We start from the raw sequence: 19,227 nt of genomic DNA on the forward strand, positions 1-19,227 counted from the left end.
CCTCCGGAGGAAACTTGGCTCTGCAACGACGGTATCGTCGCAGGTTCGTAGCCGGCACCACGTACAGGTGTTCCTCGTCGCCGACCTTATACTAGATTAATTAAACGGGCGAAAGAGGTAATATTTAATAAGGATACTACTATCGACTACAAAACTATAAAGGTTATCTACCTAATAATAAGCGCGAACTAGGTCGCCGTAATAACCGCTAATAAGATAATACTAACGCACTTCGAGACCGGCGATAAATACGGCGACGTTCTAAGCTTTAACGAACTTACTCGTTACCTACCTAAGTAGGAGAATTAGTAAGTCTAGCTAGGCAATATAATCCCCGAGATTCGTTAAAGAGATAGTAACAAGCTAGGATTATAGGGTCCCGGGTTTACTCGCTAAAAGCCTAGCTTTAGAGGCTACTTTATATCCGACATTAGTAATAATAGCCTACGCTCGTTACTATTAAGAGCGGCTACCGAAGAAGTAGGTTCTAATATCTCTATTAACACCGAGGATATATTCGAGATCGAACTCGATCTTATAGGTTAAAAATAGATAAAGTCTAAACTAAAAGACGAAGAAAAACTATAGCTATAACCTATACTAGCTACCGACTCGGTAAAGATCTAACTTACCGCCGAAGACCCTATTAAACCAAAATCCTATAAGGAAGTTATATGTAATAAATATAAGTATAAATAGGTTAAAGTAATAAAGGACAAATATAACTCCCTTATTAAAAACAATACCTAGACACTCGTCGACGAGTTCTTACTACCTAGCGGTAAATACGCCCTCTCCGGAAAGTAGGTATTTAAAGTTAAGCGAGACGATAAAGGAAATGTACATCGATTTAAGGTACGATAGGTAGTTCGCGGCTTTAAATAAGAAGAAGGAATCGACTTTAACGAGACCTTCGCCTCCGTCGTTAAACTAATAAGCTATAAGATGCTCTTCGTACTCGCCTTAATCTACGGCTAGAAGGTCTATTAAATAGACGTTAAAACTACGTTCCTCTATAGCGACATCGACAAAGAAGTCTACGTACAACTACTACTAGGATACGAGTAGGAGGGAAAGGTCTATAAGCTTAATAAAGCACTATATAGCCTTAAATAAGCACCGCGAATCTAGTATCTTATACTAAAGACAGTACTAAAAGACATAAGATTTACTCCCTACTAATACGATAACGTAGTCTTCTCGGATAGAACAACCTACCTCCTCGCCTACGTAGACGATCTACTTATCGTAGGACTAGATATTAACTATATTAATACATTAAAGGAAAGTCTATTAAAGCGCTTTAAAATAACTAACATAAACGAGTGTAAGTACTTCCTCGGCATCGTAGTTAGTCGAAACGGTAATAAGATACGCCTTAGCTAGGAGACCTACTTTAAGTAAGTCCTTAAGAAGTTTAAGATAATATTAGCTAATGCCTAAGTAACGCTAATTCGCACTAACATTAAATACGAGCCGCTACTAACTAATTATATCTATAGTAACGAGGAGTAAAAATAGTATTAGTCTATAGTCGGCTTACTAATATATAGCATACTCGGAATACGCCCTAACCTCGTATACGCTATATCTATCGCAAGTCGATTCTATTATAATCCTACGAAGCAATATACCGAACTAGTATAACGAATCTTCCGCTACATTAAAGGTACTATTAACCGCGTACTAGAATTTAATAGCACTAATAAATTTAGAGGATTTACTAACGTAGAATTTGCTAGGGATCTATTTATAAGTAAGTCTATTAGCGGCTATATCTTTATACTCGGAGGATCCGCGATTAGCTAGTTATTAAAGAAGTAGACAACCGTCGCGCTATCTATAGCTAAGGCCGAATACACCGCTCTTTACTACGCTAGTAAAGAAGTAGCGTAGCTAAAGGACATACTTACCTACTTCGGATTAAACTATAGGAACCGAGCTATCTTAATTAATATCGATAATTAAAGCGCTATTACTATCGTAAAGAACCCGGAGTACTATAACCGGATAAAGTACATCCGCGTATAGTACTACTTTATTCGACAGCTTATCGAAGAATAATGCGTTAAGGTATAGTATATCCCCGGGATCTATTAAGTCGCTAACATTCTTACGAAGGCTCTCGCACTAGGCGAATTTAACCGATAATCGTCCGCGCTTAGTATAATAACGATAGAGATTAATTAAGGTAATAATCCTTACGCGACATGTTAGAACTAATAGAACAGTAGGTCTATTAAGCGAGAACGACCTTAAAAGTACCGCTATTATACGTTAGACTCCTTAGTCCGGTTTATTAAATACGGGCCCTCTACTTTTATAACCTTATAACTGTCTTAAAAAGCATAAAGCACTACATAACCTAGTAACCGTCTTTAAAAGCACCTATATATATATACTTTAAATTATATATTAAAAACTTATATTAAACAACGCGCTAATATAGCAACCTAACTAATAGGTCTCGCGAGAGCGTAAGAAGAAGTACGAAAATACGGAGCGAGTATATACTAATACTAGGTATACGAACAATAACCGGTTCCGGACTCTAACGCCGAAATCTAGATTAACGAAGAGGACATAGATAACGACATTTACGACGCGAGCTACTTATAATATATAGTAGAACTTTACGTCGGTAATGTCCGCTTCTTACGGACTAGACTTCTCGTAGAAAAAGTCCCTATCCTAAGTCTACTAGATTCTTAATTTAAAGTTAACTAGACAACCCGGATACTTCGCTTTATTTATTCCCTAGGACTATCCTTTAAAGAGGTGTTTACCTACCCCGAGCGATATCCTCTTAAAATTATTTAAGCCTAACAATTTAATAAGGGTTTTAATATAAATCGACTACGCTAGAGATAGGCTTACTAGGGACAGATAAACTTGTTTATCGTAAACATTATTAAGGACAGAATTCCGGACTACCTATATTAATACATCGTTTAATATCTACTAGCAAAGGATCTCTTTACTAGAATTAACTAGATATAATACGACAACGAAGCCTAGACTAATAGGAAGAGGTTAGCTATCGCCGCAGCGATAATAACTAGACGGATTTAGGAATTAAGAAGAGATAGAAATAAAGCGGCGTTAGTACTTAGTAGAAACAGGGGAAACAGTAACCTTAGTAAATAGTTAGCTACACTCTTTTTCCCTTAATAAGGTTTTTAACGAGGTAGCGGGAATATTAACATAGCGTTTAGTAGGAGTTACGGTTAATTATATAGGATTTCCTTAATATACCGGTACACTCGTCGAGTAGGAGTATTAAATTATAAACACGTGTTTATAGGTCCGACATCGGTACTATATCTGTATTTAGTTAAGGCTTATGCCCCATGTAGATTAAAAATTAATAGCTCATGACTTTCAACACACTTGCTACCTCCGGACCGACAACGACACAGTGCAGTTCCCGATTCATCGCTCGCTTCGCTTCATTCCGAAGAGATCGACGCCTCTCCACACTGCACGTGTTTGATGTGCCCGCTTTGTGTCATGTTCCTCGCGTTTCAAGATTTCCACGAGCTGGGCAGCCAAGTTCCGCCGCGACTTGACATCATCCGCCAACGCTTGGAGCCCTTCCAGACTCTCCTCCACACTTTCATCGTCGAAACTGGGTTCAATCACCGCCAAAACAACCAGATGACGAGCCACCAGCCATGCCCAGACAGATGCCGACATCATTCGGTGAGGCGCATGACCACGTTGCTCGCTCGCTTGCTTGGTATTCATGGCAATTTGCTCACAATACCGACATCACGACATGGCGATCGCCGTGTAGAACTTGGTCAACTCCCCTTTGTCGGGCATTGCATTCCAGGTCTGGACCAGAGTATGGTGACGCACGATGAGGTAGGTTGTCCTTTGTCCGACCAAAGAGATTGATATATATATCTTTGGTCTCCAAGGCAATCATTTCTCACTTTCACACACAATCCACATCAATTCCTCCCTCAAACATTAAACATCAACCTTCATCATGGGTATCCTCGACAAAGCAACCGCCAAGGTTCAGGCAGAGCTGAACAAGCGGAATCCACCTGCCAACACCAACACTACAACATACGACAATACCCACAACAGTGCTCATGGACAAGGTCTGGTTCCTGGATCGCATGCCAATAACCCGAACGCTATTCCAACTGCTGGCGGTCAGCAGGTCGGTGGAAACACTGTTTACAATGATGCACCTGGCATGAATGCGGGTTCCAACACTGCTTACAACAACGCGGGTGTCCATCAGACTGCCGGTGACAAGATGCAGAACGCTCTTCCCGGTCAACACGGAAACGCTCACGATGCTCACGGCAACTCAGTCGACGTGAGCGGCCCTGGACACAACACGCACACTGGTGCTCATACTGGCCCCCACGCGGGTGGACTTACCGGCGCTCACAACACACACAGCACACACAACACCCACACTGGACCAGACAACCGGGGTATGATGGACAAGGCAAAGGACGCCATGAGCAGCAACCGCACCAACCAGCCCGATGATCCTATCACCGGTACCAACTATGACCAGAACAACCGCAACACCCACACGAATGATCACTACAACACTGGAAGCGGCATCACTGGTAGCAACACTCACCACCCAGGCGGCCTCACTGGTGGCAACACTTATTCCACTCACGATCAGCACGGCCACGACGCGGGACCTGACAACCGAGGCATGATGGACAAGGCTAAAGACGCCATGAGCAGCAACCGCAGCAACCGCAGCAACCGCCCTGACGATCCAGTTACCGGTACGAACTACGATCAGAACAACCGCAACACACATGATAACTACGGCCACACGGGCGCGGCGGGGGTTGCCGGCAGCAACACTCATCATCAAGGCGGTCTCACAGGCAGCAACACGCACACCAGCCACGGCGTCCACGATCAACACAATGCGGGTCCGGACAACCGCGGCATGGTGGATAAGGCGAAGGATGTTTTGAGCAGCAAGCGATCAAACCATCCGGACGATCCAGTGATCGACACGAACTACGACCAGAACACCTACAATACGCACAACACGCACTCCACTGGTGGGGTCACGGGTACTAATGACCCTTACCACCAGGCTGGTACCGGATTCCACGGCAACACCACTCATCACCAGACCCGATCAAGCGTGACTGGCAGCAACGTTCACTCCACGCATGCCACTCACGGACAGGACAATCGGGGCATGATGGACAAGGCAAAAGACATGCTGAGCAGCAAGCGCTCAAACCACCCCGATGACCCCGTGACGGGCACGAATTACGATCAGAAGAACACCGCTGGCGTGCACGGCAATGCCTACGGGCAGCAGCCTGGTGTTGGAGGATACAACGCTCCCGGAAGCGGACCCGCTCCGAACTACTAGATGGAAATAATGCGAAGATACCCGTGGGATCAGTCATGAGTTACGATAGCGATCATATGTTACTTTGAGTTGTGTGTTCACGGTATTCTGCTTTCTTGCATATCGAGCTTGCCATCGTGGTTCCGGAGCAGGCGCTACACTAGCCTCGGTTCACGTGTAGGTCCAACTGGGAAGTACCCGCATAACTCTTGAACGAGTGAATCTGGACCAGGATCAAGATCGAGCAGGCCCCTGTGCACCGCCGCTATTTCGACCATTGGCCGGAGTCGCAAGGTAGTCTTGTGGCTACGGGAGAGAAAGCGGGCAGTGGTTCCGCTCCTTCGCTGGTCAGCTTCGTCAGTAGCTTTTCTCGTCAGTTTCTCGCAGGACCCGAGCACCACCACTGCACCAGAGAACGAAAATCCCGCATGCTCGAGCGTTGAGACATCAGTTCATGCCACCGAATGTTTATTGACAGGGTGAACGCATCGGGAAATGGGGCGATGCAACAAGGAACGAGGGTAGGCGAGGTATGAGGTCTAGACCAGACTTGAGAAGATCACGGGCATGTTACCGGCATTTGCGAGCTTGTGTGAGGATCTCTAGGATAATACGAGGTAGTATCGAACCTCGAACCCGGTCTTCAGGCTCGACGTTCTGCTCGTCTTAAATTTCAATACTCGACAGTCGACCCCTGCTCGTCCTGTCCGGCATCCCAGAAAGTTAGTCACGGTAAGAGGGGAAGTCCGCATTAATGCCCGAGCAAACCATGCTGCATAAAGGCGCGAGCTCCGATACGAGGTACCTAGAAGATCAGGTGCCGCTGTTGGAATTCAGTTCGTTAATTGGGACAGGCTTGGCCCGCCATTAATGGTGAGTCCCATTGCCCATCCTTAAACAGCTTCCGTCCGTAGCCGTGTAAACAAGCACGTCAATCCCGGACCTGGAGTTTCAGAAATTGTACATCCTCGCGAGTCGCAGATCAGACGAGCGATGTACAGCGTGTTACCACGTCGGACGGATCACCGCTGGTGGGCGTACTTGCAGGCCCCAGGGTTGATTTCTAGGCCTCATTGGCCCGCGCCCTGGTAATCAGGCCAACAGCCTTTGGACAAGGATTGAACGGTGATCCGTCCGACGTGGTACAATAACACGCTGTACAGTTCACACTATTGAACTAAGCTTAGCTTGTCGAAGCATGTAGGGTACCTTTAATAGGAAATAGTTCAAAGTCCAGAATGGCAGGAATAAGCTTGTCGAAGCATGCAGGGTATCTCCAATAGGAAATTGTTCGTTACCGATTATACATTCCTTTCTCTCTAGGGATACAGCCTGCTGGAACTCCACTCTTCGAGGTCTAGACCACGAGGCACTCTGCGCACGTTACAATGTCATGCCACATTACTATAGCATGGCGTGATCACACGCACATTATCACGTTTGTATGCTTAAACTTTATGCTCTAGATATTCTTAGAGCAAGAGGGACGGAACTATGCGGGGAATGGTCCAATATGCCTTGCCAACTGCGAACACGGCTTGCTGTTTAAGGTGTCCCTAGCACACGCAGTAATCCGAGCTGCGTCCGCACGAGACAAGGGGGTAGTGGACCGAAAGAAGATGCCTAGTACATAAATACGTGGCGATTCCTTACCAAAGTTGAACTATCCTCCTTACCAAGAACTACAACCTCTCGACTAAGGACAGCAACCTCTCTACCAAAGACCGCGACTCTCCGACCAAGGACATCAACCGCCTCACCCATCGCTCAGCCTTCTTTCCATCAACGACATGAAGATCTTCACTCTCCTCTCGTTCCTTCTTCCCCTCTGCTTGGCCCTTGTCGTCCCTAAAAGCAATACCGATGGATCCGACTATGCCTTGATCCTCGCGCCTCGTCAAGCCGGCGCAGTTGTTGAAGCGACTATTGAAGCGACCTTCGAATTCGTCTTCGAAGAGGCAGGTGGGCAGGGGGCTACGGAGGAGGCTGAGGTTATTATCACGACTGAAGGCAATACCGGTCGAAACGCCGCCGCAGCAGGCTACGCACCATCAGGCACATCAATCACAGGATCCAAATTTGAGAAATTTGGCACGCGATTCTTCTTCAGAAAATTCGACGAATTCACTGGCTTTGAAGGATCCGGAAACTTCCTCTACGACCATGCTAGCCACAAAATCTCGGAGTGGGGCGTGGATAGCGCCGTGATCAAACGCCCTGGAACCACCCTTCGACAAATCAAAGGCACCAGGCTCTCTCTTACCAAGGTCAAGACTTCATGAGCGTATACGGACATTATCAAGATCGTTGCATTCAATACCCTTGGCTCGAGAGGGACCACTTGATTAAAGTGTGTTGGTGGAGCGGCAGGCGCAACGTGCTCACTCAGTTTCAAATGGGGTGGATCTGGAGGATTGGATCGGATTTCTTTGGTTGGATTTGAAGGCTGCTTTAGATAGATGGATGGGTTTGATTCGGGAGTCACTCGCTACGCTCTGGGTCTCGATTGTATGTATGTATATACATCGTCGTCGCTCTATTTGGGAGAATTACATTTTTTGCGGCCAAATCTGCGACGATGAAATTCTTTCTGCTCATAGCGGGGCACAGATCGAACAATGGAATCACTTCGATGATCAACTTTTATATTCTATCTGAAAGAATCCAATCGCCGCTTCGAGTCGCCTTGACTCCTCGCTCAGAGCTATCTCCAATCAGCCCCTTCGTACGCAGCTGAAGCCAAGGTGCGGGTGGAAAGCAATGCCTGGACCTGGACCTGGACCCTGTAATATCATCCAATGAAATATTGACCGGCTAGCTTGAAATCAATAGCGGCGAGAAGGAGCTAGCGCTCAGGGAAGATCCATGCAATCGCAAAGAACAAACGCTCCCGTCGTCGTCGACTCATAAATTCCATACCATCATCCTCGTGCACCTTTGCTGCGCTGTCTGGCCTCCGCTGTAGCCTCGCCGGTCCGCTCCGGAGACACCACAAGAGGCATGATCTCAGTACGCTTCCGCAGAACGACTCCTCGAGTGGACTCTTCGACAATCATACCCCATTTCTCTCCGCCGTGCGACGCCTCTGAGCCAGGTGAATCTCTTTCATCCTCTCTGCGAGATCCTTCAGCTCCTGAATGTCTGCGGCAGAGGTCTCGACGCCGTTCCGACGCTCCTCATCCCGGAATCGATATGCGGCCATGTACGTTTCCCGAACATCCCTTTCCTCCCTAGCAAGAGCTTCATCTTGGGTCTCCGGCTGCCAGTAATCTTCGCCACCATTCTCCAATCCTCCTCCGGCGCCGGCGCTACCTGGTTCATCCGAATTGCAGCTCGTGCCTGAAATCGAGCAGCCCCGCTGTCCTTCATCCAGCAACTTGCAGTATGAAGCGTGTCTGGCCCACAGCCGAGGCTCAATTACGCGCAGATCCAGCCTGGCCGGAAATTGCGGAGCGCTACAGAAGAGCACTCGAAGAGGATGAGAACGCTGCTGCATTCTGGGACTGGTTATCGGACCCTCAGACCACGATTGGCGGCCAGTCCATTGGCCTTGATAGTGTCTGGAGACTGCTCTATATACAACCAGACTTCCTGATTGGCATCTTCAAGACACAGGAATTGGGTCTTATCGCGAAGCACTTCGCCGAATTCGATAAACTCATGGCCATCCGTCGTTCGCCCGAGAGCGAGTTGCCGGGTTTCCAGGGCGGAAAACTCAAGTTGGGCTCGATCATGAGGGAACACATCATCAGGACTGTCCCATTGGATTTCGAGAACGAGCAACAGTTGCGTGAGCATCTGGCTTGGCATCGAGCCGCTACACAGTAAGTCCTCAACTGGCCACAGAGATCCACCCCCATACTAACCACACTTGCAGGGAATACGCGGCGATCTGTAACGAGTACGGCAAGAAGGGCAGGGGCAAGAACAAGAGCCCGACCGACAGCCCACCTCCTGTCATGGCGCAGTTGCGGAAAATGGCCATTGCCGCCGCGTCCAACCACCTTTCCCGACTGAATCACTTCTACTCGGAGCGTGTCGATGGGGGCAATACCCGAGTCGAGACGATCCAGCAGTGGAGGGACAGTGGCCTCGAGCTCGCCGATATCCTCGAGTTGACCACGTTGAATGAAGTCTGCCCTCCTCGAAAGCTATCGCGGATCGGCCGCTTGAAGCGATCCAAGGAGGGATCTCCCAAGATGACTGAGACCATGAAGCACATTCACCACTTCGTCCTCCCCAAGCCCGGAGAGAAGATCAAGTTGCGCAAACTCCTCATCACCGAAGAATACCCCCTGATTGCCTACTATTGGGAGAGGATTCTCAACGAACTTCACATCCCAACAGAGGTCCTCCATTCTGGCTTGTCCAAGAAGTCCCGAGAACATGTGATCGAGGAGTTTAGAGAGGAGATCAAGGAGGACGATCTCGAGGGTCTGCGCGTCTGCATTCTGATGTACTCGATCAACGCCAGCGGTGTCAACTTGGATCCCGCCTGCTATCGCTGCATCGTCAGCACTTCTGCGATCAACGCCGCCCAGGAGATTCAGGCATTCTCTCGGCTCATCCGCGTGTCACAGCCAGAAATCGTCCATGTTTACCGTCTCTGCGTTCGAAACTCGAACGATGAGTGGCGTGATGCAAGACAGGCGAACAAGGTGCTTTTTACCTCTGCCACCAAGGCCTTTTCCGATGGCGCATTGGTGACACTTGCAGGTATATTGAATACAAATGGCGCAGCAGAGGTCCAAGAAGTTCGGGAGAGCGCATTGGGCAAGAAGATGCTTCAGGCTCTTGGTCTTGCCGGCATCCTTCCACCGGGACAGGCTGCGGAGGACCCTTTCCCTCCTAGCACCATGGCAATGCTGGCCGAATTACGCGACCGGATGCAAAATCCACACGACCCCGACACCTCATTCAAGACTCCACTCATGTTGCGCAAAGAGGCCAAAATGGCCAGTGCCGCCACCGCCCAGAGCGCCACAGCAAGCGACCCCACCTACAACGATGGAGACTTCCTTCTGTCACTCGGTGTCAAGCCGGAACCCGTGGAGGATGCCGATTCGGTCGACGCCCCGCAGACGGCGATCAGCGGTGTTGGCGAAACAGACGTGAACGAGGAGGCCAACAACGGCACGCGGCGACAGAACTCCCCCGCGGCGATCATCAAAGAAGAACCTCGGGATGAGGACGACGAGGAGCTGGGTACCGAGGACAATGACCCCGACTCTGGAGAAGTCGATGGCGGCATATACGTCGACAGGCCCACTGCGGACGTTGATGACGACCCGGACGCTCAATTGGACTCGAATGATCTGGATCTGGGAACTGACCTCCCGCCCGGCATCGCTGCTGTGGTCGAGCTCGTTGATCATATCTATCATACCGATAGATCCGGCTACGAGGACTACCACAACACTACGGACATGACCATTGCGTGGCGATCGTACTGGACTGAAAACATGACCGATCCCGACGCCCGGGACACCTTCGACCAGAACATCATGTATGTCGGGCACATCTGCACGCTCCCCAATCCTGAAAAGGCCGATTACACGTTCGAGGATCTGAAGAAACCCGAAAACTCCATGTTGCTTGAGCGCGCGCTTCGTCTCTTGCAGAAGCAGCGCTTTGGCTACACCTCGACCAGTCTGCGTATCGTTCCTTACGCCGACTACACGGCGCTCAAGGGCTCGAATGGAGCTGACATTGTCAAACAAGTCGTTCTCAAGGAGATGTCGGAGATGGAGAAGGCGAGCCTGGAGTATGCATTCGGGCTCGAGGGCCGAATCAAGGGTGCAACCGTCTCCGATGTGGGTGCTGATCCCGTGACTACGACCGCGAACGGTACCACTCGCAACAGTCGTCCTGCTTCGGGAGGTTCAGCAACTAGAGTCTATGCGAAACCCACGGGAGCAACGGGAGGACGTGGCCAGGGCGGCATCGACGCCGGAATGCAGGCGCGAATGAGTGAGATGGACAATCACGGGAAGACGGACCTGTGGTGGCTGCATGCTGTCGCTGGTACTCAGTGATTGTGTGGCGGAGACGACGATTGAGTGTTTGATTTTCAGCCAGACAGAGATTTGCTTCCAGGAGTGCGAGACAAGGACGGCATGAAGATGTCGAAAAGCGAGCGATGCATTTGCGTGTACCGATGGTATAAGTGAGTAGACTTGTATCCACGATGCATGTCTTGTTGAGAATGAGTATACGATTCACCTTTCCACTCGCGTGACAGGTATCTCGCCCCGCTGGACAAGGGCATATGCGTGCTCCGTGAATCGATTATTCCTGGTGATTCCCCTTGTCACATGCGTGCGTGATTGTCAACGGGCCGGGCCCGCCGCGTTGCGGCTCTCAAACATACCTTACCGTGCAGTCTTCAATCCGACCTTCCAACTTCATCAACTTCTCTTCTCAACGCTCCACAGAATTCGACACCAAACCAGCCCTCGAACGCCTGTCGAATCCAACCCCTCACGAACAGAACCCACTCTCCACCCTCGGAGGCCTGCCAAAACTCGCCCCTTTCGCATCATCACCAGCAAAACGCTCATCATGGCCGTCTACATGATGTACCACGGTCCCATGTCGCCTCCTCCGTTCCTCTTTCTCTTCCCTGATGATGAGGAAAAGGCTAGCGGCAAAGTACGCATCAACGGCGTGCTTGTCGAGCCCAAGGGTCACAAGTCTGAGTGAGCAGTACCCCTACATGAAATATATTGACATGTCACTGACGTGCGAGTAGTGATGATCTTCTCGAGGCGCACAAGGAAGCTGGGAATTGGGATATCGACTACTTCGTGCAAACAGGAGACGAAGCCGTCGCGAAGCTGGTCACGGTCATGGATACCCTCCCGAAAATGCTCTTCCATCACCAGTGGCTTCACGAGGTGGATATGATGGTGTTTCAGCAGATGGAGCGCATTCCAAGCATTGTAAGCTCGTCCTTTGCTATGTCTTTGGGATACTTCAGTTGCTGACGTGGACAGGACTATGAGATCATATCGAGGGAGTGCGTGGCCATGGATGACGAACCCGGCTACGTTCTGCCTCCCGACAAGTGCGAGGAGCACATGCGCTTGGTCAAGAGGCTCAAGCATCTTCGCCAAGTCTTCCTCGACGGTTCTCTCATCCACGCGGTCGATCAAGCACACAAGCGCATGATCCAGGACATTACCAGCATCGATCTGGTGCACAATCCCGGCGCTTGGGAGGGATACTCGGTCGAGCTCATTGCCTACGCGATCCGGCACCTCCTCAAGAGCATGGCACAGCTGGAGGTATACCGGGAGAAGCGCATCGACATGGGTATGTGCGAGGAGGAGATCGAGACGACTACGGGCTACATGGAGCTGCTTCGTGGGTGGAACACGTAGACTTTAAGTCTGCGTTGGCGGTGGCGGACCAGAGTGGCGATTGAGCATGGCTGAAGTGGTCCTGAGCGTTTGATTTCGAAGGGTACTCGAACGTGCCTCAATTGCGAGCGTACAGCGCAGGTGGCAGAAGCGCAACGTTGGATGGGGAGATGTTGCATAAAAGCGTTTGTCTTTTTGATGTTTTTTTGGAGTTTCTAACAGCAGCAGCGAAGTACGGGGCATGACTTGTATGTCGCTGCTGCTCAGAATAGAATACGAGCGATCCTACCATGATGCATTTACTTGATCCTGCGAGCGTGCGATATGGGCCTCCTCCGGGTCATCTTCGCGCTAGTGTTCGTTAATTGAATCATAATTCATTCTGCCATGACCTCCTGGAAACATCCACTTCTTCCATCAAAGCCTCACAACGATTGGTCCATGCAATCACAAGATCTCGTCCCCTGTGCATCAACACTGCTCTTTCAACAAGCCCTCTGCTCTCTTGATGCGGCAAGTCGATGTCAAACGACACTCTACTGAGGAGGACGGCGAAGAAGAAGACGAGCAAGTCAAGGATGACCGCCTGCAGCTTACCGCCATGGACGAAGGCCCTTCGGAGGATATCAACGCATTCATCGACAGCTCAAAGCCCCGGCAATCCTCCGAAACCAAGCTCGTTGGCCACTTCAGAACTTCGGGCATGGTCCGAATGCGCAACAACTCGATGTCACCATGAAGACCAACTCCGTTGCAGTGTGTGTCGCAGCACCCAACGGAGCAGTTTTCCATAAGTGGTGGCGTGTTCGAATTCACCAAGCCGGGAAAATGGCCGACGTCGACAAGGTGATCCGTCTTGGAAGTATGTTGTGATCATGGAAGGACGGCATGACCGCGGACCTTGGAGAAGTCTACGATATGCCAGAGCACCTTCGATCTGCTGTCGTATGGGTAGTGTGGCAGATGAGAGAGAGGGTTGGGATCAGGAGACTACTGAGGGAGGCGAGAGAGAGAGAGAGAGGAGGAAGATGGCGCAGCTCCTGCAGTGGTGAAGTTGTGTGTGTGAGAGAGAAAGGTCTCGCACGAACATCCCTGTCGCGACGCGGTGTCCTTCACATTCGCCCCGCAACATCATTCCGCCAGTCACCTTCACTCTCTGTACAGACCTTGACATGATGACCATCACCACGGCGTCTGAGTGCGGCGAGCTGACTGGACCAGATCAGAGGATCATGCCTCGAGCTACATCGATACCACAGACGCGCCGATCAATCCCTGCCATCAACACGCTCTACGGGTCGAAATTTCTCAGTACACAGCAGAATGGGACAACGGAAGTTGGGATGAAGAGGGGATGAAGAGAATAGCTGTCTGGTTGAAGATGGACAAATAGCTTGGAGAAGAAAGGACCAGGCCGTGTCTTACCAGGACCAGGCCGTGTCATCCCAGGACCCATGGACAGCTTGCCCACCAACAATTGCAAGAGCCGGCTCTGTGTTCTCGAGCCTGTTCAAATCTCGGGCAAGGGAGACACATCTTTGACTGAACTGGGCAGCTCGAAGTGTTGACAACGTGCAGTATCTAGCCTCATGCGCATGTACGTAAGAGCATGAGTGAAGCTCATATGCACGACCGACGCATACCTCAATCACCGCCGCGGTCAGTCCTCATTCCAGCGGTCAGCGGATTGTCTTCTCGTCTTTGCACTGGCAGATGCGAGAGACGTTGCTGACGGATTCTCAGGAGCCTGTATGGCCTTTGCTTTACAGCGGCTTGATCTCCAAGCGGCGTCAAGGCTGTCTTACCGGAACATCGCACAACATCCCACAACTGCACTGGCTTGGTCCTCTGATCTTACCGCTGCGGCAACGAGCTCTGCCTAGACTTCGTCTCAACCTCCACGTCCAACGACTACAACCGCTCCATCCCATCCTCACCCCCATGTGACGAGTGCCGCGCCTCCCACACCGAGAAAGGAAGCTCTTCATTAAACGACAGCATAGTCTGCATCATATCAGACAATGCTTTCCTCAGGAGCTCGGATCTACTCAAGTCACATCTTCCCCTCGTCTGGAGTTTTCCCGCTCAAGGACTTCGACCACTGATGCGTGCGCATCAATATCACCTCAGACCACTTCCGTGGCAGCACTTGGATCGACTGAACAGATATTTCATCATTATTCCACCCCAAACCGGCAGTCGATTACACGCCATACGCATACGCATACGCATACGCATACGCATACGCATACGAGACGTCGTCGCCACCGTCGCTGATCAGAATGAGTTGGAAGCATTGATCCCCGGATCGCCATACCTATACTTTGCGAACACTTCTCGCACGCTTCCCACAAGCATACACGTTGCCGTTCGAATATCAGCCAAGCCCGTCCCGGTGGATGTCAAGCTATGGCTTTGACATGTCACTGGCCAACTTCAAAAGAGACGCTCATACTCGACGTCAAGACCCGTGAGGCTTGGTGCTTGAGCAGGCTTGATGATTTTGTCGCCGCTCAAAGGAGATGGTGAGGGATTGGATACGAAGACCAGAAGATTGGACCTTTCGTGTTTGTCTGGAAGATGGTGATGCGGCACCGGACACCACCAACGCCGAACACGTCTGGACACCCTTTGTGCAAGACGCCAGTTACTTCCGAGAGGTTCAACTCGAAAATGCTTGGAGACTCGTGGCCTATCATGCGCTGCACTCACAGCAGCTCTTCGCGGATCACGTCAGCTCACCAACAGCACCTTTCATACTGGTACATAATGCGGACGTGCCTTGGCGGAATCACTCAAATCTATACCTACACCACACACCGCCGTGCACTGATCAATGTACGATATTGTCTTTGGCAGATCTGCAAGCCTGCCTCCGTTCCTCTTGAAGCCCGTGTTCTTCCTTGCTATTTCGTTTCCAAGCCACAGCATTCTCATCCCCTGCATTCAACAACGTGGGCCATCACAACACATCTAGGCTGGACTTCAAGAGAACCTCATACCTCGGCGCTTCTCGGTATTGTCCTGTGAGTTCAGCACTTGCATTACCGGCAACGCGAGACTGCTCTGGCTCGCTGGCACCTTGAAGCTTCCCTATTCACTGGTGGCACGCGGCGAGATCATCTTCGCCGCCCCTCAAGGCCTCCGCTGTCCTCAAGCTCAACTTGAGCACCCTCAACAGCGTTCAAGATCACTGCAAAGAGCGTCACTGCCGTTTCGCTTTGGTATTATGCACAGCAGCTTCTGTCCGATGAGGTACCTGTCTGAGGCTGTGGACTCTTGGTCTTCAATCACGACCGTCACGAGTTCTCTGCCCCGCAGTCCTTTCTCTCATCGTCAGAGTGAGATTGTTCGTTGGCTGCGATATCTTTCCTGCTTCCTGCCTCCTCGAGCAGTCCTACTCGTCCTGGCCGCTGGTCCTTTTGCTGCCTGACGGGCTCCATCTGTGGCATTGGATGAGGAGAGATCTGCTCGTCTCCTGGGACCCCTCCACGCGAACTCAGCCTCTGCTTCATCAATATCGCCTTCGACCTCGGATCATCGGCGACGAGACAACCTCGTCATGCTCAATCCGTCGACGCCGCGTCGTTTTGCTCCCTGGGCTGTGGGATCCCGGCCATGGCTCGATATCGGCTGCCCTCGTTCAGCATACTCTCGTCCTGCGCTACTTGAGCCTCCGAGTCTCTGCCTTTGCCCGCTCACCATGTTGCTTTGGTCGCCCCGATTTGCCTACAGATGTCTTACGTCGGCGGCTCGCAAATCGTCTCATCGTCGCGACCATGCTGTGCCTGCAGGAGCGCCAGTGACCCACTCGTCGACTCGACTGCGACAGGAGGTTGCAATTTGCCATCAGAGAGGTTGATCGCTGCATCTCTGGGTCATTCCTCCTACGCTCTTCCGTGGTCATGGTCCGCGTGGCCTGTGCTTCCTCTGATGCAAGCCAATGACGATTCCTACCTCGCCAGTCTCAAGACCAGTGGATTGGCTGCATTGCAGCGATCGGCGCGACCATCGACGACTTCCCGCAGATCACCACCTGGCACACACTTTCCGCGATTCGCTGCTTATCTCACGGTCTGCGGTCCTGCTACGAGATGCCTTGTCATTTGAGTATCGAGATCTCACCTTTGTCTCTCGAGTTGGAACAGCTCTTTGCCAGTCAATCACCCAGGTCGCGAAGCAAAACGTTTGACTGGCCTACTCCGTCCGTCGACCTTGGATTACACTCCTCACTGCGCAGGTCCCTCCACGACGGCTTGCTTCGAAGGTACTGCCCATAACTGTCAGATTCCTCCGCGAACCGATGATCACATCCTGTTTTGACGACATCTACCTCGCCGGCACGCCTCTCCTGCTACGGATGCTAGCCAGCGATGCCATGGGAGTCGGACATTGACAAAGCTGAAGCTAATGGCGCTGCAGCTGGCCTCATTTCTCTCATATTCATCCGCATCAGTCAATTCCAATGATCTCCCTTTACCAGCGATGAAATCGCAATCGTTCAAAGCATCCATCATGACTCCGAGCCGCTACAGCATCTTGCATACCCCTCCCATGACAACGAACAACCTCGCCTACACTGGCAGTCTGGACTTCGCGCGTATAACCTGTCACCAGTGCTCTAGCTCACCAACCGCATCTTTGGCATTGATTGCTTGAATAATGCCACCCCTGCAAGGATCAGCCTCGTCGAACGCGCTGTCCAGGTCTCTGCAATCGTCTCAAGACTACAGCTCATCGTGTTGTCAACAACAACAAAACAACAAAAACAACAACGGCGACGCGTCGATTCATGATTTTCTCTTTCACTCTCAACGCTCAACCGGTCGGCATCGGATTCTTGAGTCGGAGAGAGGAGGCACGATCCAGTACTACTGAGGAGTACTTGCGATGGTCGTACTCCATCTCATCATGTTCGCGCGGCGCCCGCTAAATGCTACTCATCCAGATCCCACACTCGTCCCAATCTCGACTTCGATCACTACCATCCAGCTTCCGGAGTTGCCTGCAAATCAACGACAGCGCCTCTCTCGACCATGGCACACCATACTCATGAGCGAAGCTCTCCGTCAGCACGCCACCAACCGAACCTTGCTCCGTAACAGCTCCGACGACATGCACGCCACAGATCCCAATGCCACACTTCACTTCGGGAATCCTCCGACACAGCCTGACGCCCATATTTTCACTTCACCGCGAAGTCGCCCAACCCGAATCGATCACGAATGCTTCCCATCGACGGCTCTTCGAGAATATCCAGCCTACACTCCTGATCAATCCGATATTGATGCCTCACATCGAATACATCCGACAATCTCCTCCGTTGCGACGACAGTCCACCTCTACAATCTGCTATTGTCCGCGACGACCTCGGCGACTTCCCACCACCTGGTTGCAAACGAAAGAGCACTCGTAGGGAGCGCCTCGCTGCAGAACATGTTGACAACAAGCAGAGTCATGCTCGAAGCTCCGCTCATACGATTGCGAACACATCGAGGAAAGATTGAGGAGTCGTAGCAGAGTACGAGTGGTGGTTGGTGGCGGGCGTGGCCTGCTGCATAGCCAACAATCTTGGACAACAATTCCCGGTGGGAGAGATGTTTCTGCTCTGGGCGAGCAGCTCCTCGAGTTGGACACCTTGGGACGCGGGCACGATGGGAGTCTCGCCGGCGTCGATACATACATCCCGTTCGCCGGGCCAGGTTTCACTTCACCATCGAGGCAAACACTCTAGGTAAAGAAGCTATTCTTCTGCTGCTTATCGTGCTGCAGTCTTGTCCCCGACCGCATCAAGGCGACGCGGCCGACTTCCAGGCCAACTACCTTACGATCGAAAGTTCTTCAACGTCCGCATGATGTGCGGACCCACAACCCGAACCGTTCGTCCGCCCGCCCAGGCCTATTCAACACGGCGCCACGGTGACATCGATCTGTCCTTTCCGAACTCTGCTCGGGCGACCCGCGACGACTTGCATACCACTTCACCGATACTCAGCCGATTTCCAGTCGAAGCGATCCAAACGTCCATGAAATTTCGAGCCAGACAGAGTCCAGACTTCACTTCGTCCACCTTCGCCGCAGCCTCGACTGAAGCCTCACGACTCGTGCTACGCCAATTTTCGACAATTTCTTCGATCGGACTCAATACCCGGAAAGAGTTGGAATATCAGAGTCTACGTGAGAACACGCTCTTCACCGCGCAGCACACATAACACACCGATGGTGTCCACTGGTTCCTCCAATGGCACCAGTCACAGCACATCGCCCTTCCTCAAGCCAATCGCAACGGCCCACCCTCGCTGTTGATTCGGAGCCTTTGCCGCGCACTGATGCACTTCATCATCGCCATCGTCAAGCCTCAGCCTGCACACCAACGTACCTCGAACCTCAACCACACCTTCGCAAGCTTCATTGTCTTTGAAGTCCTACCAACACTCTCACTGCAACGACCCGGACTTCGCATCACCAACCCCAGTCTGGGCTTCGACTCCGAATATCTCCGTCGCA

The 19,227-nt window shown here is 51.1% G+C and overlaps 3 protein-coding genes across 3 annotated transcripts; all 3 read left to right on the plus strand.

Moving 5' to 3' along the window:
* Positions 1–3,957: 3,957 nt before the first annotated feature.
* On the plus strand, positions 3,958–5,411 carry MYCGRDRAFT_109761 (uncharacterized protein; the record flags this gene model as incomplete). Its single annotated transcript, XM_003851343.1, has 1 exon — positions 3,958–5,411. One exon carries the CDS (start codon positions 3,995–3,997, stop codon positions 5,378–5,380), a length of 1,386 nt encoding a protein of 461 aa, XP_003851391.1.
* A 1,670-nt stretch (positions 5,412–7,081) lies between these two features.
* On the plus strand, positions 7,082–7,715 carry MYCGRDRAFT_104754 (uncharacterized protein; the record flags this gene model as incomplete). Its single annotated transcript, XM_003851344.1, has 1 exon — positions 7,082–7,715. One exon carries the CDS (start codon positions 7,150–7,152, stop codon positions 7,639–7,641), a length of 492 nt encoding a protein of 163 aa, XP_003851392.1.
* Positions 7,716–10,498: 2,783 nt separating this feature from the next.
* On the plus strand, positions 10,499–11,467 carry MYCGRDRAFT_104756 (uncharacterized protein; the record flags this gene model as incomplete). Its single annotated transcript, XM_003851345.1, has 1 exon — positions 10,499–11,467. The coding sequence occupies one exon, from the start codon at positions 10,786–10,788 to the stop codon at positions 11,392–11,394; it is 609 nt and encodes a 202-aa protein (XP_003851393.1).
* Between the last annotated feature and the right edge of the window lie 7,760 nt (positions 11,468–19,227).

The sequence above is a fragment of the Zymoseptoria tritici genome, chromosome 6 (assembly GCF_000219625.1).
Source record: "Zymoseptoria tritici IPO323 chromosome 6, whole genome shotgun sequence".
Classification (NCBI taxonomy): domain Eukaryota; kingdom Fungi; phylum Ascomycota; class Dothideomycetes; order Mycosphaerellales; family Mycosphaerellaceae; genus Zymoseptoria; species Zymoseptoria tritici.